This window comes from Pelodiscus sinensis, chromosome 2 (assembly GCF_052426305.1).
Source record: "Pelodiscus sinensis isolate ZL-2025 chromosome 2, ASM5242630v1, whole genome shotgun sequence".
NCBI classification, from domain to species: Eukaryota; Metazoa; Chordata; order Testudines; family Trionychidae; genus Pelodiscus; species Pelodiscus sinensis.
Window position 1 is genome coordinate 137,213,950 of NC_143053.1, and position 27,148 is coordinate 137,241,097.

General features: G+C 43.4%; 1 protein-coding gene and 1 long non-coding RNA gene across 5 annotated transcripts in view; one reads left to right on the forward strand and one right to left on the reverse strand.

Moving 5' to 3' along the window:
* CTNND2 (catenin delta 2) overlaps positions 1–27,148 on the forward strand; it is a 1,059,017-nt gene that overhangs the window by 596,924 nt on the left and 434,945 nt on the right. For all 4 annotated transcript variants that reach the window (XM_006120137.5, XM_006120139.5, XM_075921467.2 and 1 more), the window contains one exon: positions 7,088–7,652. In XM_006120137.5, coding sequence (XP_006120199.1) covers positions 7,088–7,652 — 565 coding nt within the window. The remainder of the gene's footprint in view (positions 1–7,087; positions 7,653–27,148) is intronic.
* The window catches only part of LOC112545295 (uncharacterized), a 55,316-nt gene continuing 53,060 nt past the window's right edge, over positions 24,893–27,148 (reverse strand). Inside the window, exons 4-5 of the long non-coding RNA XR_003088765.3 lie at positions 26,317–26,384; positions 24,893–25,031 (exon numbers count right to left, since the gene is read on the reverse strand). This is a non-coding gene — a long non-coding RNA (uncharacterized LOC112545295). The remainder of the gene's footprint in view (positions 25,032–26,316; positions 26,385–27,148) is intronic.

Below are 27,148 nucleotides of genomic sequence, written 5' to 3' on the forward strand. Positions count from 1 at the left end.
TTCTTATAGTTAATTTTTATGTTTTGGGTTATTTCAGTTTCCTTATTGAAAACAGGACCTAAAATTATGACCTGTTAAATCCTATTATGTCCTGTAATTAAGGGCTCTTTGTCAGAGTCCATAGTTGTCATCGCTTTTTATTACAAAAATATGAATGACTTTTCATATTATGGGAACTCTGCATATGAGTAGGTGGATCCCACTGCCTTTGCAGAGTCTGAGGCAGCAGCAGGAAGTCTCCATTGCACACTTGCCTGTGCTGCTAAATGCTGAAGGACTGGACCAGTAGGCATTTGAATGTATGTTTCAAAACCTTTATGGCAGGTGCTAGGTGTTCTACCCAAACAACATCCAAAATAGTGGCATGACAGTTCCTCTGGCAGGACTGAGCAGATGGTGCATTTGAAGCTGAATTTCAAATTTGGACATGAAAAGTTGTCTTGACCATAAAAAGAAACAGAGCAAATCTGAGTCCAATTTACAGTTTATGTGGCACTCGATAACAAATAGAGTTGTTCACATGAATAGTTTTTATTAATGGAACATAGAAAATAGAACTGCATTATGCTAGTGCTTTGGATCCCCAGTACAGCTACTGCCACTGTATACTCCCCAAGGAAATTCTGTGCCAAAAATTTAAAATTCTGTGCTTAAAAAATGTGAAATATTTTAAAATCCTGTAAAATTCTGCAAATAATATTGTCAGTAAATGTGGCATGGGAAGCACAGTACACACTAGGTGAGATCATCAAAAGTCCATTTGTCAAACTAGTATGACTTTTGGATTTATAGTTTTGTGTAAACAGATAAGTGGTGCTGTCTTTAAAGATTGTAAGCAGCATGAAATGAATGAGGAAAATGCCCATGTCTGGCCTATGTAATTTCATGCAATCATTTCTACTGGTCTCCTCTAAGGAATCTTCTAACATGCTGTTAGTCAATTTTACAGCCCTGCTCTGTTAAAGTCAATGGAAAGTACAACTGCTGACTGAAGTAGGAACTAGGTTTGTCCTTAATTTTTTGCTCTTCACATAGAATGCTGAATATCTTGTGTTTTACAAGGTCTGTCTTTGATACTCCTTACCCCAGGCACAACTGTAATATTAATTATGTCAAATGACAGTTGATGAAAAAGAAGCATTTATGTGTTGCACGAATCAAGTACAAACCACTAGTATGATTTTCTACTAATCCTCATTCTCTCCAATTTATCATTTCGCATGTGGAACTGTATTAAATGTGCTATTGAAATACAGGTAGACTAGATCTACTGAATCGTCTATCTCTAGAAAATCCATTCTCAAAAAGATCAAGTTGGTCTGGCACAATCCATTCTTTGTAAAAATCCTGTTGTATTTTATGCCATTTACCTCTATATCCTTAACTAGTCTCTCTATCAAAAATTTGTCTCAAGACCTTGCATACAAGTGAGGTTGAATGAATAGTTTCCCTGATCATTTTTGTTCCTTTCTTAAATGCATATTCTCTCTAATTTTCCATTTACGAGGTATATGCCCCAAATTTACGGATTCATTAAAAATCCTTGTTGTGGGGCTTGCAGTATACCAATTCCTTTAAGAATCTTGGATGGAGATTTTCCAGACTCCATGATTTGGGCTCATTAAGCGGTTTGAATGTTGCTTCCTCCTTGGATGTGGTCATTTTTACTTATCCTTGTTCCCATTAGCCAGAGGGTCCCTGTCTCCAAGATCCTCATTACCTTGTTAAAATATTCATTTATGTTGGAGTGGGGAGCCTTTTTTTGGATTGTGGGCTGCTGACCCACAGAAAAATCAGTCGGGGGCCACACACAAGTGAGAAGAAAAAAAAATCCTCTCTGATGTGGCCCCCAACTCAGGAGAAAGACTTTCCGCACATTCCGTTTTCATACCAGAGCCTAGGAGGGCTCTGCCTAGTACTTTTTGTGTGCTCTAGCCCTGGGGTGGAGTGGGAGTAGAGGGCTGGAGTGCCAGCATGGGCTCCCTAGTGCTGGGCGGGAGGGCTGAGCTTCGGGGACTGGATCCAGGCAAGCCAGGGGCCACATCCAGCCCCCAGGCCTTTGGTTCTCCACCCCTGATTTACGTGTTGAGTCATGCCTAGATTATCTTGAATCTTCACCTAGCCTCAGTGCTTAGTGGTCCCACTTCTTCTTTCTTGCTGTGACATTCCCAAAACTGCAACCTGGATTGTTGAACTGATCAACTGGATTGTTGAATTGTTGTGTTCCCTAACTCTCTAGGTAGGGTGTCTTAATGATGCTTTCCTATGAGAACAACTGCTCCTGACCTATTAATGCACAGTCACTGGCATGTAAAATCATTCCCAGATCTTGACATGTATAGTATCCCAGCCATCCTTGAATAGATACAGAGTGACACCCATTAATCCATCACCCCTAGCTTTGCGCCAAACTGCAATGTTGAATATTGCAAGTTCATAGATAGTCTGTCATTCCAATATGGGGAATGATTGTATTCATCAGCCTTGCTGTCTCAGGAAAAGTTCCCCTAGCGCTTCAATCGAAACTCACTGAATCCAGGTAAAACAATCAAATGAGTTTATTAACTAGAAAAATATAGATTTTACGTGATTTATAAGTAATAAGGCTCAAAAGTCAGAGTTGATTACAAAAGAAATAAAAAGGTTTATAAAAATGCAAGCTAATTCTTAAACTTTGCCAAGGCTAATTGGGTTTAAAAGCAAAAAGGTTTCTCTCACCCAAAAGTTTTCAGCAATCTGTACTGTTTAGAAACCTCCCAGCCAAGACCACTCCCCGTACTTCAGTGACGCTTCCTGTAGTCTTTCAAGCAATCTTGCTGCCATGAGTAGAGATGAAGAAGGAGAAGAAATTTGTGTGTAGCGAGTTCTGCATTCTTTTATTTTTTCTCCCATTTTTGAGGATTATCCCTAACTAGGATGTAGACAAAACAGTTTTTTGTGTACATGAGATTTGAAACATCTTTAATGTGAATTGTAAATGTCTATGTTTACTGTCTCCCCTGCTGGTGAATGGTTACTTCAGCAATTAATATTTTAACACCTGTCGTTAGTCCATTGTTCTTCCTGAGAAGCCAGTCTATTGGCGTTCCTCAGAATTACAATATATTTCATTATCATATAGTAAAATCTCATAACTCCATATACAATGGTGATGTATGCATTTTAACAAGACAGTGATGTTCAGTAGATTATGAGTTTTCAGAAAACCCTGCACAAAGTATACTTTGTACAAAGTATACCATAACCGTATAATGTTGTGAACTTTGATCCAAGATGCCACATATGATATAGGATGTCACATCTACCACTAGACTTTAGTAGCCTAACAAATTTAAAGTCTAATATCCTGACTCCAGGAAGGCAGCACGCCATCCCATTGTCCACTTATTCCTTGCAGAATGTACTTTTGATTCTTCTGAGTATTGAATCCCAACAAGGATTATTTGTCTTCTTTGGACTGTTAGGGTGCAGACACACCCTTACCTCAAAATAAGCTACACAATTTGAGCTATGCAAATTATGTATCTTATTTTGAGTTAATTTAGAAATAGATTATTTCATAATTTGGTGCTGTATACACAATACTAAATTTCAAAATAAACTACCCTTTCAAAATGTCCTTTAGTCCTCATGGAATGAGGTTTACAGATAATACCCGAAGTATGTCGAAATAGCACTGCAGTGTAGACATACCCACTGGCTACGTCTAGACTGGCCCCTAATTCCGGAAGAGGCATGCAAAGCAGGTAAGTCAGAATAGGGAAATCTGTGGGGGATTTAAATAAACATGTCCGCCGCTTTTTTTCTGGCTTGGGGAAAAGCCGTAAAAAAGCGTCTAGACTGGCGCGATCCTCCGGAATAAAGCCCTTTTCTGGAGGATCTCTTATTCCTACTTTCAGGTAGGAATAAGAGATCCTCCGGAAAAGGGCTTTATTCCGGAGGATCGCACCAGTCTAGACGCTTTTTTCCTGCTTTTTCCTAAGCCGGAAAAAAAGAGGCGGACATGTTTATTTAAATCCCGCAGGGGATATTTAAATCCCCCGCGGATTTCCCTATTCTGACTTACCTGCTTTGCATGCCTCTTCCGGAATTAGGGGCCAGTCTAGACGTAGCCTTAGAGAACTCTTTGTGGGCAAGCTCATTTTTCATACAGGTTAGACCAAGCTGCCATCCACAGTTGTGTCCCATACATTTCTCGATTCCTGGAACCTGCTAGATTATTTGGAATTCTTCTCTTTTTAAGCAGAGATATAGTCCAGAATGAAACTAGCTTTTAAAAAATGTTGATATAATAACTATATATCGCTGCCATATATTTTTTTTATTTTTCTGAGTAGTGTTATAATGGGTTGGCTGTTTAACCAGAATAGTGGACATATTTGTGGATTCATGTTTAATACTGTGGTCTTCAGGTCAGTCAGTGAGATTGCATAATATCAACATAGTTGACGAACAGTGGAACCTTAGGGTACATCTACATAGCACTGTTATTTTAGAACAACTGACAATAACAGTCTGAAATAACAGTCCACGTCTACACTACAAACAGTTATTTTGACATAATGTCATAATAATGTTGGACTGGAGAACTTCTCACTTCGACTCCTGTAACCCTCAATTCACGAGGAGTAAGGGAAGTCGAAGGAAGAGTGTTCTAACTCGGACTTCTTCTATGTAGACAGCGCCAAAAGCCAAAATAAAGCTATTTTGAATTTAGCTATGCAACTGATGTAGCTCAAGTTGCATAGCTTATTTCACCTTTGGCCCTGCTGTGTAGATGTGTCCTTTGTTATTATCCCTGCTGTCCATTGACTTCATTGTGGTTTCTATGGTGAATTGGTTGCAGCATTTTTTTTTCTGTGGTTTCAGTAGTTTTTACAAGTCCATATCTTGGGGTTTTTTTTAGTATGTGAAACAGTTTTTTGGTCATTTGAAATCCATGACATTTGATATTGTGAATTCTCCTGTGAAAGGCCTTCATGTTCTGGGCACTTTAGCAACTCTCTACTATTAACGTCTATGTCTATTACCTTCCTGAAATAGAAAGCTGAAAAGTCCTTTGAAACACATAATTTGTGTGATAATAGTGCATATACCTTCGTAATACCAATACCAAGATTAAAATGTATTTGAATTTTCTTGCCAGCAGTATGTGTAAAACACATAATCATGGAATGAGCCCCAGCTATAAAAGAGAAGTAAAAATAACAGTAAGAGATTTCGCTATAGGGGAGCTCACAGACTACAAGTTTACAGAAACTTATACTAATAGTCTGTTATTCCTTTACTCATATACTGGGAAAATTCATCCAGGAAGTAATTCACTGAAATTAAGTAAAAATAAATAGAAATGTTTTCAAGGGAAAAATTGCCTCTCCCCCATTTCCTTCATTTGCTTTCATACAGTCACCATTTAAAAAACAAACAATCAATCCCCACCCAAATACTAATACAAATAATGCCTATACAAGTATTTTTGGAAGTTTATCATTGGAAAATTTAGTATTTTTCCAGTATTTGGCATTTGCAGTATTTCGAAAAAGTTTTCTCTTTTTAAAATACATTTTGGACTGAAGAATTTTTTAAAAAATCCAAAAAGCATCAACTGGAATGTTTCAAATGCACTATCAACTTTCAGGATTTGGAGTGCTATTGAAGGTTTCAAATAATTCTCTGCATGATCAGGAAAAAAAAAGAAGAGGGAAATGTATTTGAAACTAGAGTGCCTTGCAACAGAATGCTCAGCTATCTCTCACTCCAGGGTGCTGTTATTAGAGGATTTTAATGTTACCAGATTAACAGCCACAGATGATCTCTTGAGCCTAAGATCCCTGATAAAAATTGGAATGCTGTCTATGGATGAAGATAAGACTGCACATTCTATTCTTTTCTGTTTTAGAAAGGGCTCAGGCACATAGTTGAAATTTTTAACAGGGAGCATCTGCTGGGTATTCTCTCTGTGGGTATCTAAATTACAAGACTTTAGGAAAACTTTGTGATGCACTACATATTGCTAGGAAGATCTAAGACCTCCTGTGCAGAAGTGGCTGACAATGTACTGTTTTCATTCAAATGCAAATTCCTTTTTCTTTCTGGATGGGATTCAGGAAAGTACACACCCCCTCTTCAGCTCCTCCTTTGCCCTCCTTTTCTTTTGTGCTTTGTAAATAAATAAGAAGTAATGCCTTTCTTTCTGAAGACACAGCTGCAGGGGGCTCTTTAAAGGAAACACAGAGAGAGAGAGAGAGAGAGAGAAGGCATATACTTAGGCAGTGAGAGAGAGAGAAGTGGAGCTGGGTTTTCACAAGCTAGGAAGGGTGACATTTTTGTTCTGCTTTTTTCATAGCTTCGATTTCGGTTGCAACATTCGCTGTACTGGAAAGCATAATTCATTTACAACTGCAAAAGTCTGATGTGTCTACAGCTCCTTTTAAAGTGTATTTATTTTATTTTAATGACAGAATTCAGTCTGTGTGGTCGCAGCAGCAGCAGATTTTGAGGAGTGTATTATCCTGACTAGTCTCTGATCATTACAGGGATGTTAATTGCTTTTCAATGAAGAAAGATGGTCATCTAAAATGCTTCTTGAAGTCCCGTGGGTTTTTTTAGTGAGCAAACATGGGGAACGTAAACAAAATTAATGTTTGTGACGGTATTGTGTTAAAAAAAGCTCTTCAGACTAAATGTTTGGTGGATAAACTAAATATGTCATTGTGTTTCAGGACACAAAACTATTTAATAACAATTTTCAGCAGTTCTGTAACAATAAAATATGCATTAAACCAGGTATCAACTTGAAACATAAAGGGGACTTTTTACTATTTTGTACTTGAATTGTGAAATATTTTCTCCTGAAGGACAAAAATGTTTTAGCAGATTAGTCTTTTAATCCTAAAGGCATTTGGTTCAAACCTTATTAAGGTCATAAAAGGGATTTTGTTTAGTTTCATTTTTTCCTGTCGTACTGAATTCTGTATAGCAGGGAGGGGTTAAATTTTGCAAGGCTGGATTAAAGATGTACTGAACTCCTTTCCTGTTTTTCTTTTCCGTCTCTTTCTGATGGTTCTGTTTTCTTTCCTTGGTACAGGGCACCACTAGTCGAGCAGCCCATTTAGCTGGATCTGAACCTTCTCAGTCACATGCTGCTTCTCAGTCAAGAGAGTCCTTTGTGCCAAGCCATGGGAGCGCGTTCCATTTGCCTGATTCCCAGCATTCTTCAACACTTTATTACTCCAGCTCCACTCTGCCAGCCCAGAGAGTGAGCTCCCCGCTGTCCATGCAGCAGGTGGGCTCTCCAACCAAGCTCCAGCGGGTGGGTTCAGCATCGGAGAGCGCTGGATACAGCACCACACAGCGGGTCTCGTCTCCCAAGCAGTCTCCAAGCCGACTAGCCAAGTCTTATAGCACCAGCTCACCAATCAATATTGTTGTCTCTTCAGCGGGACTTTCTCCTTCCCCAATTCGTGTGACTTCTCCACCCACCATTCAGTCTAATATTTCCTCCTCTCCTATACATCAGCTAAGCTCCACCATTGGCACTTATGCTACTCTGTCGCCTACCAAACGGCTTGTCCATACATCAGATCAATACAGCAAGCATTCCCAGGAACTCTATGCCACTGCTACCCTACAGAGACCTGGCACCCTGGCAGGTAAATGATGCCAATTTTTCATCTGTAACTCTTTAAGTGCTTTGTTCATTGCATGCATGAGCGGTCTCATTTAGTGTCAGAATGTTTTTATTTTTGGCTTACATTATTACATTTACATGAATAAGGGAGGAAAAAAGATTAATTGTGAACTATATCTTGTTTTAAAACTTGTGTTTTAAATATGTCTCTTGCAAGCAGTGTATCCAGATAGCAGCAGCTGCATATAAGACAAATTAATAAATACAAGATGCTAAGGGATTAGGAAGAGTAAATGTTAAGGGATTAGGAAGAGTAAAGAATTTGGAGGGTCTTTTTGAAAACTATTGTATGATGAATTTTTGTTCTCTTTTAAAATTCATTTGAGTTTCATTGCTATAGTAACAGCCACTGTGCTCATATGTTCTCTTATCTGACATAAATAGATAAATTTGAAGATTAAGGGGATACATAAAAGGATTTGCTAGATATATCGAGCAGGTTACCCAAGTGCCCTTTTGCAATCAATTCTCCTTTACCCACTTCTACCACCCCAAAAATGCCAGCAGCATCATATGCAATTTTAGTGTTATGCTGTCCAAAAAAATAGATTAAATTAGGTGACTGCTAAGAAGATAGTGCTAGCTTCTACTTCAATTTTCCTGTAAGTTATTTGGGAATTCTCCTAAAATAACAATTGAATCAAAGGAGTCCAGCTAGCAAAAGAATCAGAGTTTGTCACATTTAATGTCTAGGTTTAATATGCATAAAAGATTTCATAAGTAGGATTACCTGAATGAGGTCCAAAGAGAGAACTTTGGACAACTTGTCCTCCTCTGCTGTCAAATACTCTTTACTCCTTTCACGGATGATGTGGTATTTTTCTCAGAGAGACAGAGTAGGTCAAGTAATATCTTTTATTGAACCAACTTTAGTTGGTGAAAGAGAAAAGCATTTGAGCTTACAGAGAACTCTTCTTCATTTGGTATTTTGTTGAGCATTTATAAGAATTTATACACACAAACCTCTTGATGGTCTCTTGTTTTCCACACATCTCAAGAAAACACACTGTTCTGCCCAATGTATACAATATCGCCTTATAAAATACTGTTAACAAATGAGTTAAATATGTTCAATATTTTGTAGTTTAGACTGCGTTTCATTTTTATGGAGTAAGAAAATTGCTCTGTACAATTTAAATAAGCATGGAATAAATTGTCAATGTCTGCAGGTCAAAAGATAAATTTTGTTTAAAATGTTTCTTTTAAGTCTGATAATCAAGATTCTTCTGGCTTTCTTACTATTTACAACCAATCTGTAGAGCAGTGATGTTTAAACTGTAGGCATTCTAAAAAAGTCTTTATTATTTCCCCTTACTTGCTTTAAGAGCTGATAAGCTTTGTATTGTCATAAACATCCTTGGGGGATGAAACATCTTCTATAGCCTATCAACACAACTCCTTTGTTGGCCAGATGGTTTGCTTCAAAGGACAGTGAGGAATCCTCCCCTCCCCCGCCCCTTAGAGTCCCAGCACAAGTCCTGTGAACCATCTCCAATACTTTCAGAACAGAGATAATACTTATGACCCTGTCTCCCTGACAATACAGCATTATATTTTGTTCTGAACTGTTAACACTTCTAGTGATGATACATTAATTTATGAACTTTTCTTGCACACCCTACTCTCAAAAAGTTAGAACCAGAAAACACTGATATCTGTACTTATCTTAACATTTTTAAAAATACATTTTCATTTGTGTTAGCGAGATCTAAATAGTGGTCTTATAAACATGGGAATTTTGGACCTACAGTACTGCAAGGTGGAAAAGCACATTTTTAAAGCCAGTAATTTATTAAGCATTACAAATAGCCTGCAAATAAGAAAATGGGCTTGTATCCACCCCTCTCCCCATTTTCTTCTTTATGATGTGTACTTTTTTTTTGGTCAAAAAGGTGTGTTGCTGCTTGTTTATTGCATTAGAAATCCATGTATTTTTCAGAAGAACAGGAAGACAATATCATGCCTTGTAAACTAGTGAAATTGAGCAAAGCTTTGTTTTTTGTTATCTTAACACTTATTTAACTCTGGTGACAATGACTAATTAACACTTGACATGGCATAGCTTTGTTAACTTAAAAAGGATACTGTCTCCTTAACTAATGTCAGAGGGTTCATGGTGTACATCCCTTTGATGACCCAGAAGTGTCCTCCCCAAAGCAGACTTGACATTCCTGTTTTGTTTTGTGTCCCTATAAATAGACATATTCATGGAAGGAGTAGAGGAACTGTTAGTCCTTATTTGTAAAAAGTAGCAAAAAAAATAGCAAACTCATTTTAAAAATCATATGAAGGTCCCTTTTAAGAAGTCGGCAGGGCCCTTTTTTATTTCTTAGACTTGAAACTCTTTTCATTACTTGTTTACTGCCAGCAGTCACAGGATATGGTGTATCCACTCCTGAGGAATCCTGGCATTAGCCAACTACTTCCTAATAACACGTTGCTTGGTTTGTCATGTGGTTAGACTCCCTTTGTGTAAACTGTTTTATATATATTATTGTCTTTGGATGTACCATCTGACTGAAGGATTTTGCATGCTATTATGTGCCTGAGAATAAGGCCTTATGTCAGTTCTTCATCACAGTCCCTTTTATGCTGAACAGGTACCTTGTGGTTTTGATTTTGGATTCTACTTTTAAAATGTTTGTTGTGTCAGTTCTTCTTTTAGGTTTTGGAGTGTCACATGCGGTATTTGTTGAAAGGCTTTTTATACTGATGCTTCTGTGTATCTTACGGCATCTCCTTTGATGCAATCACATTAATTCATCAGCTTCAATTTATTTCATTTGTAGACTTGAGATGTGTGCACAGCACATGGGGGCCCACTTTGCTTAATATGAAGCTGTTATTGGGGGTATACACTAGCACCTCTAAATCTACAACTCCAATAAACTGTTATTTTGTAGAATAATATGCCTCTTTTGCAAAAAACAAAACAAACAAACCCAAACCCAAACCCAAACATGTTCATGCAAATTACTGTGAATACAAATAACTTGCACCAGTGTTAATTGATTAACTCATTTATTGAGGAAAACAACTACTTATGAAAGTGAACCAAGTACAAATGGTATTGGAGAATATAGTAGGTAGGAACACTTTACATTTTTATATATGCATTATAATTGAATGTTTAGGTTGGAACTAAAACATCTTTCTGCCTTTTAGTCAAGATTAGAGTTTGCTGCCAAGGTAACAAAACAGGGTAAAACAAAAAAGTTGCAAATAACATTTAGCTTTCATGAGACATGTGCAGTGCAAATTTACACGTGCAATGTAATATGTTGGCAAAAAAAACAAATCCTATGAGTTTAATAAAATTCATTTCTCTTAAAGTGTAAAAATTGGAAATTCTTAAGTAAACATATGCATTATGTTAATTGATTACCCATGTGCTAAGCAATGTTTTTGATTCTGTTAGGATGAGAGCTTAAGGTTTAAATCCTGTTTTGGGGCATATCAAATTGTGGATTTTTATGGTTGTGCAGCACAGTTCGGTGAATAAGCAAAGTCCTGAAAATCTAGCTGAGTCATTCTTGACTGAAGCACAGTTCATGCTTTGGAAGAAGATTCCAGATTTGCAATGCTCCAAAACCAACAGTACTAATTGTTCACTAATAATAATTATCCCTGTGTCTAGGACTAGTTTAAAGATTATGATGTTGGTGTTGGTTGAAGATGCCTTGGCTTGGATGTGAAACAGAACAGAAACAGAATAGTTATCTCAAATAACTTTAACAAAGATTCCATCCTGGTCAGGACTAACATTATATGAAGAGCATCTACTTCATAATATATAGGATAAAAATACAAAAGTAGGAAAAAACTTTTTCAATGGGCAGTTATTCCATATTTGCCCATTATGCATCTTTCTCTGAAGCGTCTGTCACTGGTCAATGAGATGTGGTACTAGTCTACATAAACCACTCCTTTGACCCAGTATAACAATTCTCATATTGATGTATAACAATTCCCATATCTATGCTGATCATAGAATACCAGGGATATAACAAATAATCTAAAATATCCTTCCACAGTGTATCGTTCCAGGCAATAGTTTATAATACAAAGTCGTATTAAAACAAAGTAAAAGTTCAAAGACTGTGTAGCTCCAATCTTTGGATTTGCTATCGAGGTATCATTAAGGACACCAACTGGCTAGTTTCCTAAAGTGAGCATCAAGCTATTGAAGTGTTTTGTAGTATGATGCATGTATGTTAAGTGAAAGGAGTGTTACACATCTGTTTTCATGCTCTGAGTTACTACTTGGGCTGTATAATGTCACTGGTAACTGTGAAATACCATATTGAAATGTTACCTTTAGCATGCCAGATATTTCACTCCTATTCAGGTATAATTCCTAAAAATTCCAAAGATCAGTGCTTGCATTTTGGAGAAACAATCTTTATTCTGTTGTGTTCCTATAAAAGCAATACAAAGAAAAGCCATTTGCTCTTCTATATATCACAATAAATAATAACAAATATATTGTGTACTTTTAATGTGTTCATATTAAGAAGTGCTTCTTATCTTTGGAAAACTTAGCAGAATTGTCTGCTAGAAATGAATCTCTGTTTCAAGATAATTAGGGTCCTATCTAGCTCCCTTTTCCACCACTGACTCTTCATAATACCTCCCTTTGTGTTCCTTTCCATACACAACTCCTTGTTGTCTTCCGAAAAATCTTCTTCCGAAAGAGCGCATCCTCACTGCCAAAGTGCATCAAAAAAGCGAAAGATAGCGTCCACACTGAATGGACGCTATCTCCATAAAAGGCCACCCAGAACTGCCTCAGGCAGGTCACCAGTTGCTTCTGAGTGCTAGTGCTAGAGCCTAGCAGAGATATGTGCTTAAAGGGACCCTCCTGGACAGCCGTTTCTCTGCTTCTGCTGTGTGCTTGCTACTTCTTTGAGGGACAGCAAAGCTCTCACAGTGCCTGCTGTGGTTGCCCAGCTTCTTTGGACGCCACATTTTTTTCCTTCGTGCCATGGAGCTGGAGCTGCCCCTGGGCATGCAACTTTGTGCCGTCTGCCTTCCTGGTCCTAAACTGAGCTCGACCCTGAGCTCATTCTGGGGACCCTCTCCCTGGGTGCAAGAGCAACATCCTTGCCACTGCAACCCTCAGTGGAGAGGTGTTTCTGGAGGTTGGAGACCAGTTTGGACTGGTGGGACTGGTCATGGAGCGGTGGGACGACCAGCAGTGGCTCCAAAACTTCCGCATGCAGAAGGCAACCTTTTTGGAGCTGTGTGCCTGGCTCGCCCCTGCCCTCCGAAGATGCAACACCCACCTGTGGCCCGCGATCTCCCTGGACAAGCAAGTCGTAATCACTGTCTGGAAGCCTGCCACCCCCGACAGCTACCAGTCGCTGAACAACCACTTTGTGAAGTCCACTGGCGGGACCCTCCTCATGGAGGTAAGGCACTCTCAGGCTGCAGTCCCTGTGCGGGAGAGAGGGGAGTCCTGAAAAAGGAGGACTCCCAGGGAAGGTCAGGGGCTGGGCAGTGGAGTGGGGGAGAAGCCCTGTCCCCGGGGAGTTGTGCCGTCCCACCCTCACATAGCCCTGCTGCTGGGGGAGTTGCTCTCATAGGGGGTGGCTCCTGGGGTGCTTACAGAGAGTGAGGGAATGGGATGGGATGGGGGGGTGGCTACCTCACAAGGGCTCAGGCACTCCCTTTCTCATTCTCTGTTTTTTGTGTTTGTTTGTCTCCTGCGGGTTGTGAAGGCCATCAATTCCATCCTGCTGTGCAGGGTCATCTACTTCGGAGACCTGGACCTGATCATGGCCGGATTTGCTGCCCTGGGGTTCCCCCAAACTACAGGGGAATGATTGATGGGACCCACACCCTGATCTGCGCACCTCAACATGAAGCGGCCCAGTACATCAACTGAAAGGGCTACTTTTCTATGGTGCTGCAGGCCCCGGTCGACCACCGTGAACAGTACGTGGACATTTTTGTCAGGTAGTTGGGCAGGGCACACGATGTCCAGATTTTTCAAAACTCCAGCCTCTACAGGAAGCTGGAGGTGGGCATATTCCTCCCCCACTGTGACTTTGCAGTTGAGGATGTGCAGATGTGGCCTACCCCCTGATGCCATGGCTAATAAAGCCTTATACCGGCAACCTGGACCCCAGCAGGAACCAATTTAATGCCCATCTGAACTGGGCCAGGATCCAGGTAGAGTGCGCCTTTGGTCGCCTCAAGGCTTTTTTCAGGTGCCTCCTGACCCACCTGGATGTGGGGGAGCACAACATCCCTGAGGTGTTGTTGACATGTTGTGTCCTCCACAACATTGTGGAGAGGAAGAAGAGGGAGGCCTTTCTCCCAGGGTGGGAGGCAGACACAGTCCGTGAAGGGAGATCCTTCAAGCCGCTGCAGACAGCTGCCATCTGCCAGGCACATCAGGCCGGAGTGCAGATCCGGGAGGCCCTGAGGGAGAGTTTCTCTCAAGGACTCCAGTAACTTTCCCTAGGGCCTCCCCCCAGGGGCCTCTGGCTTGCTTCACTACCCCTTTTCCACCACAACACCTCCCTTTGCCCCTTCCCTGACCTCTCATTAAAGACACCTGTTTGGTTTTGAACACGACAGACTTTGTATTTGTCTTTTAAAAAAACGGGGGGAGGGAGCTCATAACCTGGATGGGGAGGGGAGTTCAGAGTGGCATGGGAAGTGGCTGGATGTGCCACCTCGGGTGCGTGGACTTCGTTGGGTGGGTCCTGGGATCACAGGGGGCTGGACAGGAGGGGCGGCTGGAGCAGAGTCAGAGATGGCAGGGAGAGGGGGCATGGGCATTGCTTGAGGAGGGGGCATGGGCAATGCTTGAGGAGCGAGCAGAGGCTTCACTTGGGAAGCAGGGGGAGGGGTAATGGGCATAGCAGGGAGGGCAGGACGGTGGTAAACAGGAGCAGCGACAGCCTCCGGGTGTGCCATCATTTCCCTCATGCTGGCACAAATGCTATCGCACTGCTGCATGAGCTGGCCCCACACACGGTTCTGCCACTCTGCGTCCTCCCTGATCTTCTGTGCCAGGGTTTGTTGCATATTGCGCAGGTCACTGACATACTGCCACATCAGGTCTTCCTGGACCCTGGCATGCTTTCAGACGGTTGGCTTCGGTGGTGTGGTTTGCCCCTCAATCCCAACTGGGGAGAATACAAAGAGGGAGAGGCGGTCAGTCATCCATGCAGACACAGTCCCTGAGGACGTGCCCTCCTCTGTGAGCAGAGACCAACACTCCTCAGGCCAGAGAAGAGGGCTGTCCTGAGAGCAAGGCTATGTGTGGGCTGCACAGCAGGCCCAGCCTCACAGGGGCCCAGAGGTGCCCAGGGGACTATGCTGCCCGCTTCCACACAACGCCATCCATGGACAAGTAGGCAAATGAAGTGTCTGGCCACAGTGAGATCCCCCATCGGCGGCAGAGGAGCCGGTAGCAGCCTGGCCCTCCCTCGGGTCCACACACACACCTGGGCCTCACAGCACTGCCTATGGGACTGGGTGCTGCCTTGCACGTGCGGGCATGCCCGTGTGCTGTGTGCAGAACTCCTCGGTGTGTCTGAGGTCATTCCTGCACCTTTGTGGCTAGCCTGCTTCTAGCTGTGGCAGGTGGTGGGAGGGTGTGTTGTCCCCTCCCCCCTCCCCCGGGCCAGATGTGTGTGTGGCCTCCCTGGAGCCTGGGAGCAGGATCACGGGCATGCTCAGGGCCTGCCTGCTGAGTCTGCATGGGGCACTCTAATGCTGCACGTAATTCCGCGTGCACAGACTGCAGCACCATGTCCAGCCCAAGAAGGCCCAGTGAAACTCTCACCCCTCCCCCTCTGCGCCCACCTCCCCCGCCCTGTGTTTATGACAAAGTGAGAGCACTCATCTGAAGATCCCTCCCTGGCATCAGAGGAGGCCTGGGAGATGTCCTGGCTCACGGGAACCAGCTCTAAGGAGAGCGTGATGGTGGCCATGTCGTCCACCTCCTCCTGCTGCTCTCCCTAGCGCTCTTCTTCCTCCTCCTCCGTGACCTCTGGCCGGGCGATGACGGATGTATCAAGGCCAGAGTCCACCACAATGGGTGAGGAAATGGCTTCCCCACCCCCCAGGATTTGGTGCAGCTCCTGGTAGTAGGGGCAGGTGTGGGGTCTCTGGCCCTTGTGTATTCCTGGCCGAGCTCTTTGACCTTATTCCGGACCTGTTCCAAAGTGCAGGGGTGTCCGTACTCAGAAAATTGGCCTTTCGGCCATAAATGTTGGCATTCCACCGCTTGGAGTGGAGATCCAGCAGTGTCTCCTCCTCGTCCCATAGGTCGAGGAGGGACAGGATCTCCGCTCCAGACCAGGAGTGTGCCCACCTCTTGGTCCCCCTGGGTGGGTCTTGGAAGCCCTGGGGCAGCTCCCTATGAGGTCCAGTTGGGGTTTCGGGGTGCTTGAGGCTGGGACATGTTGGAAATGCCTGTGGCAGGCAGAGTGGTGCTGCTCCGAGGCCGGCTTCCTGCCACAAGGCTTGTCCAGGTTGTCTGCAGTTTTAAGAGAGGCCAGGAGACAGGCACTATAGAGTTGTGGTTACTTTGAACCGAGTGGCCACCAGGGCACCTGTGCTTTTTCCTGGAGGCCTCTTGTTTCGAAAGAAAACCCTCTTCCCTGTCCACACACGCCTTTTTCTGAAAGAGCTTGTAGAAAGAGGATTACCACTGTTAGAAAAATTCCTCTGTTCTTTCGATTGCAGTGTGGATGTAATTGCAGTTTTTCGGAAAAACGTCTGTTTTTCCAAAAAACTCTGTAGTGTAGACATACCCTTAGGGAAACTACTAATCTTAAAGAGGCTCTAATATTGAGCATAAAATACTGTGGTAGACTCCAGATTCCCAGGATCATGTTGTAGCTTCCAAATATATGTATGTTATGTTTGTTTAGAGATATGTAATTCTTGTTTTTGTTTGTATTCTTTAAGTAATTTTCTCTTTTTACCTTATACAACTTTTACCCACTTGAGCATTGTGAGTAGTCTTTAATTCTGGGACAGAAAGTTCATGCTCTGATTTTTTTTACCACTCCTACTGTTCTTTCTCTGTTTTGGGACTTTCCTTTTAGTAAGCAAGGCGAAACACAGGGCTATTTTTTGAGGTTTTCAATAATGTGTCTTCATTAGTTGACTTGTCAGAGAGCATTCAGAATCTTAAAATTTGGCTTTGTTTCTACACCGTCTGGTGCCAAGCTGTTTCATTCCCAGTACAAATTATTTTTTCGCCCACTTGGGGAATAGAAATACTGAGGCTTGTCCCAAAGTTGATGCAAGTACAAAACACCATAGTTGCATTATCTTGCTGTTTTTTTCTCTTATTTTACCACCAATTCTCTTCCTTCCAGTTCCTTCAATAATATTTATTAATTATCATTACAGTAGTACTTTGGGACCTCAATCAAGAACAGGACCCATTCTGTATTACTTATAGACATATTCTAGGGGACACTATCAACCAGGAAGAGCGTACAATTTAAATAGGGGAAAGAGAGAGAGTTGGAGAATAAGGGATATAACATAAAAAGGAGAGTGAACAAGGTGATGGTTTGCAAATCTCATGTTACTTCCATGAGTCTGTTTTCTTTTTCACATATATACAAATGGTAGGGTTTTGTTGGGAATGGATTGGCTGAACAGGGAAACGGGTCAGAAAGCATATAAGAGGAGCATGGACAACAAGGGTGTGAAGCTGAAATGAACAGACTGTGAGGCTGAGCATGGAAGGAGTTGGAGCAAATGACAAATCAGCAGAGAGAAGAAAATGTCCAGAGTATAAAATATGCACAGGTGTTGGGCACTGATGTCATCATCACAGTCCAAAGCAGGTCCCTGCTTGAGCAGCTTTCCTCTGCTCCTGCTGGCTGAGTTTCTGGCTAGCTTCTTCTAACAGGTTCTTTTGTCCTCAAGCTCACAATACTTCAGGGAGAGGTGAGGTTAGATGGACATTGTTGTCCCTAGGGGAAGTGGTATCCCCTGCACAGTTATGGATCTTAGAATTTTATGGAAGTGGTGAACCTGGCTGGGTCCCCATTCCCCCATTATTTTGTTGCTAAGAGAATCTTTGGTTAACTACTCCCAGGAGTAGGGATATAATAGTATACTGTAGTCAATTAACCAATTAACCAATAAGCAAAAGCTTACAGATTAATGCTATAGACTGCACGCATTCCCCTCTCCCCCTACTTGCCAGTACATTTTTTAGCAGGCTAGCCAGCAGTCAGTCTCAAGTCCTAGCTTGAAATGGATCTGGGACCTATCCCTCCTGCAGCTCTGCATTTAAAGTGTGTTAGGAGCCAGGTGGGCAAGCAGCAAGCAGCTCAGCTCAGTTCTGGCTTGCACTAGGGATGTAAAGGACTAGTCGATAAGCAAATGCTGATCGGAGAGTCGACAGGATAGTCAACTAGTCACTTTCCCTTCCCCCATGCTGCCTCTATCAGACAGGGGGGAGAAGAGGAGGGTACTTACAAGCGGCAGTGCCACACGGAGCCCGGAGTTAGCTGGGGAGTCCTGCTTTGAAATACTGCTTGGAGCCTGGGATCAGATGGGGACTCTCCAGCTGACCCTGGGCTCCATGTGGCATACCAGCTTTAAAATGTACAAGAGTTCCCAGTGGGGGCTCTTGTGCATTTCAAAGAGGAAGCGCAGCGTGGAGCCTGGGGCCCGCGCCGGTCTCCGAGTCCCCCGCTGACCCCAGGCTCCAGACGGATGCTTCTACTTTGAAATGTACAAGAGCCCCCACTGGGGCTTTTGTACATTTCAAAGGCGGAATGTGGAAGTGCCTATTGACTAGTCGAGTAGTCGATGGAAATTCCATCAACTACTCGACTAGTAAATTAATTGCTAGTTAACATCTCTAGCCTGCAGGCAGCAGTGCACAGAGACCCCCCCCCCCAACTCCTCCTCATAGGAACCACCACCAGAGGGATGTGATGCTCACTTTCAGGAGTCACTTCAGGTAAACGCCACCCTCCTCACCCGCTCCCACACCCGGAACCCAAACTCCATCCCCAAATCCTTACCCCCTTCCACATCCTAAATGCTTTTCCCAATTTGGTGAGAGTGAGTGAGGATGACACAGAGCGAGTGGGAATGGACTGAGCAGCATGCAAGGCTTTGGATCAGCTGCACCATGGAGAAATTGTACAGTCCTCTGCTGTGGCGCTGCTTGAGACAAATAGGAGCTTTCTTCTCCTTGGTCATAGTAACTACCGACCTCAAATCAATGGCAGTATGTTTGGCAAGTATTAGGTACCTGCATGACATTTTACATGACATTGTGGAGAGACATGTCTCTCCGAGTTCAATCATATCCTCCTTCCTGTTCAGCATGTGTAAGAAATTGCTAAATGAGATTATAAACCATTTTGGGCTGTAGTATCTTTAATATACCAATGACTCATACCTCCTTTTCACTGAAACAAGGGTTTGCATGTTTATTGCTCTTGAAGAGCAAAACAGAGACCTGTGTAAAAGTCAGCATGCTATGCCCCAACTCAGTTAAATTGAAAGTTTTGCTTTTGGCCAAGATACAGCACTTGAGGAGTTGAGAAGAAGTGATGTCAACAGCAGTACAGTTTGCAAAAAAGTGTTTAAACAGTTTGGTGCTGTCATATGCATCGGAGTCACCAGATAGTGGCTTTACTTTGTGTTGTCTTTTATTATATCTGTGAACAACTAAAGCCCTGCAAGTCTGCAGATATCTGCTTTATATCTGTATCCACAGATATCCACAGCTCGTTTTTGTGGATACAAATGCACAGATACACATTTTGTATCTGAACAGGACTCTAAGAATGTCCTCTCTTTGGCTTTTGCTTTGTAATGCAGGTCAGACAAAAAAAAAATTTTTTAAAGGCCACGAGGGTCATAAAGTTTAACTCTTTGCCGTGTGGCAGGATTTATTGCATCTAAACCACCCATGACAGATGGCTATCCTGCTTCTACTGTGCTGTAGTTTGATCCCATTGCCTCTTGTCCTGTCCTCTGTAGCAAGAGAGAACAATTTTCTCCATCTTTTTATGGAACCTTTCAAGAATTTGAAGACAATTTCATGTGCCCACGTTTATCCACTCTCTTCTCAACTAAACATATCCAGTTCCTTCACTCTTCACTCCTTTGGCATACATCCCATGCTTTGGATCATTTTGGTGCTTGCCTCTGGATCCTTTTCGGTTTCTCACATCTTTTTTATACAACAGTAACCAAAATTGGACACAGAACTGTATCAGTCACCTACCCGGGTCAAGTATTATCATCTCTCATGACTTGCATGCTTATGCCTCTGTTAATGCAACCCTGAATTGCCTTTGCTTTTTGTTTTTTGCAACAGCATCATGTTTTTTGACACATGTTGAGGTTATGATCCAGCACAACTCCTATTCTGTATTTGTGTACTGTATTTGGTTTTTCTTCCCTAAGTGTATCACCTTACATTTCTCTTTAATTACTTTCTTTTTTGTGTATAGTCCAATTCTCCAATATATAAGGTCACTCTAAATTTTAGTTCTTTCATCCAATGTGTTCGCAACCTCCACTTGTGTCATCTGAAAATTTGATCAGTATGCTCTCTATGCTTATTGATAAATATGTTAAATAACATTGGACCCCATATAACATTGGATACCAGCTGAGCCCTCCTTCCAGTATGACATTATTTCATTAATAGTTACTCTTTGTTTGCATTTGTTTAATCAATTATGTATCCACTTAAAGACAGTTTTACTGAACCTGTATTTCTCCAGTTTACTTATGAGAATGTCATCTGGGACTCAGTCAAAAGCCTTGGTAAAGTCCAGATATATTATGCCTTCCACATTTTCCTTATCCACCAAACCAGTTACCTTGGTAAAGAAGGAAATCAAGCTGGTTTGACATGCTTTGTTCTTGATAAGTCAATGCTGGTTGCTGGTGATCACCCCTTTATTCTCTAGGGCTGTGTCTAGACTGGCAAGTTTTTCTGCAAAAGCAGCTGCTTTTGCAGAAAAACTTGCCAGCTGTCTACACTGGCCACTTGAATTTCCGCAAGAACACTGACGATTTCATGTAAGAAATCAGTGCTTCTTGCGGAAATACGATGCTGCTCCCATTCGGGCAAAAGTCCTTTTGCGCAAAAGCTTTTGCGCAAAATTTCTAGTGTAGACAGCTCAGATTTGTTTTGCGCAAAAAAGCCCCGATCGCGAAAATGTTGATCGGGGCTTTTTTGCTCAAAAGCGCGTCTAGATTGGCAAGGACGCTTTTCTGCAAAAAGCGCTTTTGTGGAAAAGGGTCCGTGCCAATCTAGACACTCTTTTCCACAAATACTTTTAACGGAAAACTTTTCCGTTAAAAGCATTTGCGGAAAATCATGCCAGTCTAGACACAGTCTCTGTATTTGCAAATGGATTGTTTCATACATTGGCTTCCAATCCTGGTTGCGGAAGACAGTGGACAGGAGTAAAGGGGAGATCAAGATGATAAGTCTGGGAATTTAGAAGCTGTAGCTAAAGCAGAATGCAGCTTTCCATATAACGAGTGTAGCAAACACATTGTCTCAGGTTTCCCTTCCTTTTTTCTCTGAGTGCAATTGTAGCCACTGAAATCCAGAATGATTCTGGTGGGATCCAGTTCCTTGCAAGAGAGCTTTTGAGGTAAAATTCCTATTGCAGCATTCACTATGCCAGTTTAGATTAGATGAGCAGTTTTTGGTGTTAGTTGTTCTGGCACTTGTTAGAACATCAGAACTCATTCTCAACTTAGGGGCCCTACCTCTGGAATTTCCTTCCCATACCCAACAGCTGGAACCAGAATCTAGTAATCTTTGTGATTCAGTGTGGGAAATGCAAGATCTTTATTCTGATTTTGTTTTGTTTTAATTTTGTTTTGTTTTTAGTTCTTGACCAGAGTGGACAAAATTGATACTTTTTAAAAAGTAAAAAAACGCAACAGTTTTTTTAAATGTAAATCAGATGTTTTATTTAAATTGGATTTTTTGATTTTTTTTTAAAAAATGAATAAGATACTACATTTCTTTTTTTTAAATAACTTACCATTTAATTTCATCATGATCATCCCACACATATGCTTACAGTCTCATAAAAATGAATTAATGGCTCTAGTCTGTTCAGCCTAACTACTAGCTCTTGCTTCTTGAAAGTTTTGGGCTTTCAATTTCTGTTTCTCAGCAGAATAAAAAGTAACATGTGCAAAGAAAGACACAAGCTGGATGAGATTGTTTTTTTTCCGTGCTTATGTGGTGATGGACCTTGGCCAAGCATGGAAGAGGAGTTAGTGAAGACATTGTCTTAAAGATAGTGAGATGATCTATAGCAGGGGTGGGCAATGATTTTTGAAGTGGCCCCATGCCGCACCGGAAGGGGCGGGGCCAGGATACTTTCCAGCTTCCCCACCCACAGACCATGATTGGTCTGGGAGTGGGAAATCTTTGTCCCCTCCCCAGAGATTCCCCCTAGTTGTCCATGCCCCTGGGGTGGGAAGAGACTTCCTGTGCTCCCCGTTCTGGCCCCAGGCCATTAAGGCTTGGGGGTGGGGGAGTGCCGTGAAGTCTCCTCCCATTCTGCCAGGAGCGCATGGCTTCTAAGTGCCACACGCTCCTTGCAGGGCAGGGGCAGGGGCAGGGCAGAGGAAACTTTGCACATTCCCCCTGCCCGCAGGCCCTGATTGGCTAAGGGGTGGGGGAACAGCAGGGCCTCTGCAGGCTGGATCAACTCGTTTGGTGGGCCAGATCCAGCCCACAGAAGCCCTTTTGCCCACCCCTGATCTATAGGAAAGGATGGAGGCAGCATAGAAAGGAACAGTGGAATGGACTGCAATGAAAAAGGGAAGACGGTGTTGAGCACACACACAGCTTCCTATATTCCTCCACACTTTTATCACAGAAGAACTGTCATGGCCTCTGGGCATAAGAGAGACCTTATCTGGGAATATTTTGAAGGAATGTGTTCCCTGTATGAAAAAGAAAAGTGTGTCAAGTGTAAACAGTTCAAGAAAATGATTCAGGACCTACCTGCAAGAATGAAACATCATAAGGAAAACTGTTTATTGGGAGAAAATGATGTGGATTAAGATGTGGATATGACTGAGTGGATCAACTGTTTAGTAACTTAAATAATTCACTTTGCAATGCACCATTCTTCAATACTCTCTGCCTTTTAGTATAAGTGTGTTTTGACAAGTAACTTCCTAAGTCAGGGCTGGCCAGCCTGTGGCTGGCGAGCCGCATGTGGCTCCTCCCCCCTTATATTGTGGCTCGTGAAGCCTCCCCCGAAATTGCCCCTCTGCCCCTAAAAACCGCCCCCTTGGCCCTCGGTTCCCTGTGCTCACTGTCGGGTAAAGCAAAATGGCACCAACAAGATGACGCTGGCCGACAGGAGCCTGATATGGCCAAAAAACCACCCAGAGTTTTGTTTAAAGAGGCAGCGGCTTTTTTTTTTTTTTTTTTTTTTTTGTCATGGAGGAACACTAGTCACTTTCAGGAGCTGCATAGAATCAGGGCAGGCTTAGAGCCTACCTTGGATCCACTGTGCTACTGACCACAGTTTTAACTGCTCAGTCAATAGTGCCCCCATGGTACCTTTTTGACTAGATGCTCCAGTTGAAAATTGTATGTCTCTCAGCCCTATCTGGAGGCTCTCTCAAAGTCTACAGAGATCTGTGGGATTGGATGCTTAAACATTATTGTTTTGGGGGGCAGAACTAGAATATTGAGCAGTTTCTTGTACTCTGTACAGGTTTATCCTATGGAGAGGAAGAACAGGCTCTGAGATACTCCACTAACTACACACTTCTCTTCCTTTTCTGAGCTGCATTTCTTGCAGAAGAAATGTTAAGTTTAGGATCTACATGACATAATTTGTCTTTCTTCACTGTGTGTCTATTTTTGAGGTATTTTCTACCGCATGTGCTAACATTATCTTTCTGTTTCTCTTCTTGCTAAACTGAATGCATTGCAATAATGTTAATCTAAGCAAGAAAAAGAGCTAATACAGGCAGTCCCCGGGTTACGTACAAGATAGGGACTGTAGTTTTGTTCTTAAGTTGAATCTGTATGTAAGTCAGAACTGGCGTCAGCCGCTGTTGAAACTCATCAGTTTCAACCGCGGCTGAATCTGGTCGCCAGTTCTGACTTACATACAGATTCAACTTAAGAACCCCAGGCATCCCCAAGTCAGCTGCTGCTGAAACTGATCAGCGGCTGATTCCAGGAAGCCTGGGGCAGAGCAACTCTGTAGTCAGCCGCTGGTCAGTTTCAGCAGCGGCTGACTTGGGGACGCCTGGGGCAGAGCAGCTGGGGTGCTGCTGGGTTGCTCCAGTAGTGCGGCTCCTCGGCGCTACTGGACCAACCCAGCAGCACCCCAGCTGCTCTGCCCCAGGCGTCCTGATTCAGCCGCTGCTGAAACTGACCAGCAGCGGCTGAATCAGGACTCCTGGGGCAGAGCAGCTGGGGTGCTGCTGGGTTGGTCCGGAGCAGCGCTGCGGTACCAACCCGGCAGCCCCTAGCTGCTCTACCCCAGGGGTAGGCAAGAAAATCCTGGTCTGCTGGGGGGGGGCACTAGCTGCACCACCCCCCCCAGCAGACCAGGGAGACGGGGGTGGGGACGCCCAACTCCTCCACGGCTTTGCTTGGTCTCCCTGGTCTGCTGACCTGGGAGACACGGAGCAAAGCCGCAGAGCACACAGGCAGTGGGGCAGTCCAGGCGCGCCGCTCTGTCCCACTGCTGGCGTGCTCCGAGGCTTTGCTCCCCATCTCCCTGATCTGCTGATCAGACCAGGGAGACGGGGAGCAAAGCCTTGGAGCACGCCCGCAGCGGGACAGCCCGGGCGCGCTTGAGCTGTCCCCCTGCGGGCGTGCTCCGCGGCTCCCCGTCTCCCTGGTCTGCGCCTGGGCTGCCCGGCTGCCTGAGCCCCTCCGCGGCTTTGCTCCGCGTCTTCCTGGTCTGCAGACCAGGGAGACGTGGAGCAGCTTTTCTCACCCCGGAGTACACGGGCGGCGGGACCGCGAGGTCCCGCAGTCCATGTCCTCCGGGGCGAGAAAAGCCGCGTTCGTAACTGCGGATCCGACGTAAGTCGGATCCGCGTAAGTCGGGGACTGCCTGTATTGCAAAATAAGCTTTTGTTCTTCAAAAGTGAGTTGAATCTGTTATTATTATTGTGCAGATAAAAACCCAGACATTAAGCTGAAAAATAAAGTTCTGCTTTGGGAACGTAACATGATTTTATTTTGAAGTCAGAAACTGTCATGGAGCAGTGGTTAATCACCCAGGCAGTATACATGCTGTTGCCTGGCATCATTGTCTAGCAATACCATGCTGTCTTTGGAGGACTCAACGTTGAACTAGAGCAACTAGTGAAAGGAAAGTAAGAAATGTTGATTTCTATTAGAAAATATTGCTGTGTGTTTCTGTTATGCGTGATACTTCATTTTAAAAAAATAACTTAAAATTTAGGGTTTTGTTTTATTTTGTTTTTTCAAAAAGCATGATGGAGAAAAGTGATCTGTCAACCTAATAAAAAGCTATATTTCATGATATTATCTTTTATTTTCTGTCTGAATTAAGACTGATTGCTATTATTGGGTGATGATGGTTTTTTAGTGCGGGTTTGTGTTTTATTCCCTCCATCCCCAATTTAGCTCTCTGTCTCAGAAATGAATCAGGAACTATCTCTCCAAACCTGTTTGACTTTAATCTGCTGGCTGTAGCTGGCTATCTCTGCGTCTTATCTCATTTTAGCTCCCAGGGATATTTCTCCTTTTCCTCTAGACATATATTTGTGATGAAATGTTTTAAGTAGGTGAATGCTTTGGAGTGGAATGAGGACAGTACCGTATTTTCCAGTGTATAAGACGACTTTTTATGCTAAAAAACATCCCCCAAAAATCGGGGGTCGTCTTATGCGCCGGGGCTTTTCTCGGGGGCGAGTACTCCGGGGCGAGAAAAGCTGCTCCGCGTCTCCCTGGTCTGCAGACCAGGAAGACGTGGAGCAAAGCCGCGGAGGGGCTCCGGCAGCGGGGCAGCCCAGGCGCACCTGGGCTGCCCCGCTGCTGGCGTCCTCAGAGGCTTTGCTTCCAGTGTCCCTGGTCTGCTGGAGACGGTCCCCTGCAGACCAGAGGCACTGGGAGCAAAGCCGAAGCGGCGGCGGGGTGCCGCGCTTCTGAGGCTTTGCTCTGTCAAAGCCTCAGAGGCGCGGGACCCCGCCGCTGCTGCAGCTTTGCTCCCGGTGCCTCTGGTCTGCTGGGGACCGTCTCCAACAGACCAGGGGCACCGGGAGCGCAGCCGCAGCCGCAGCCGCAGCCGCAGCCGCGGCGGGGTCCCGCGCCTGTAAGGCTTTGCCAGAGCAAAGCCTCAGAAGCGCGGCACCCCGCCGCCGCTTCGGCTTTGCTCCCGGTGCCCCTGGTCTGCTGGGGACCGTCTCCAGCAGACCAGGGGCACCGGGAGCGGAGGTGGGGGGGCGCTGGGGCACTGCCGGTTGGCCTCTTAAGGGGGGGTAGTCTTATAGGCGAGTATAAGACGAAAACCTATCTTTTAACTAGAAAATTAGGGGGTCATCTTATATGCCCAGTCGCTTTATACACCGGAAAATACGGTACCTGGAAAAGAAAACGCTTTCAAAAATATAAATGTACTTACTCTTTTCATGAAAGCTGCTGCATTTGTAAGGGTACAGAATTAAAAAGGTACAATTGTGATTTCCAGCTCTGAAAAACATGGAGGGATTATAAAAGTGAATATAAAAACTGAAGAAAACACATCTAGGAGTTTTTTTTATTTATTTATGCTAATCTGTGTTAAAAACAAGGATACATTTGGGTGAAAACAATTTGTCCTATAACCTAACACCTCAATGAACAAAGCCATTGTTTTAGGTTTAAAAAGTGTAGTGATAGAATTTGTATTAAATCCTCATACACGTTTTCACTTTTTAGCTTTTGCAGTATCGCTAGTGCAGCTAAAAGCAAAGCACACTGAAAATTTCACAAGAAAACCTAATGTGAAATTTCCAACCTGATTTTCAGACCAAAGAAATTTAGCATGCAAGATGTTTGAAGGAGCTTCATGTTTTCTGTACAGGAGATAATCTGTATTAAATCAACTATGCGAGGCATTTCTGTGTGTATTTATTAAAATTTTATGAATTTATGTCTATCATATGATCTTGAGACATTGCCTGCTTATACATTTCAACAAAAATCTTCTGTTCTTTTGACAGTGCTTCAGAATGAAACAAACTGAATGCATTTTTCATCTGGTTGATAGAAATCAGTCTGGCTGTTTGCTTGTCAGTAAAGGGCCTATAACACACACAAACCAGCCACCTGGGTGGTGGCTGGGGCGTGTCAGGTCATCTGAGTGCAAACCACACACAAGGCATGAGTAAATAGGCTTTACCTGGGTACTAAGAGAAACTGGGCAGGAAGTAAGGCTGCCAAGAGCCCCTCTTCCAAACCCAAGAACTTGTACA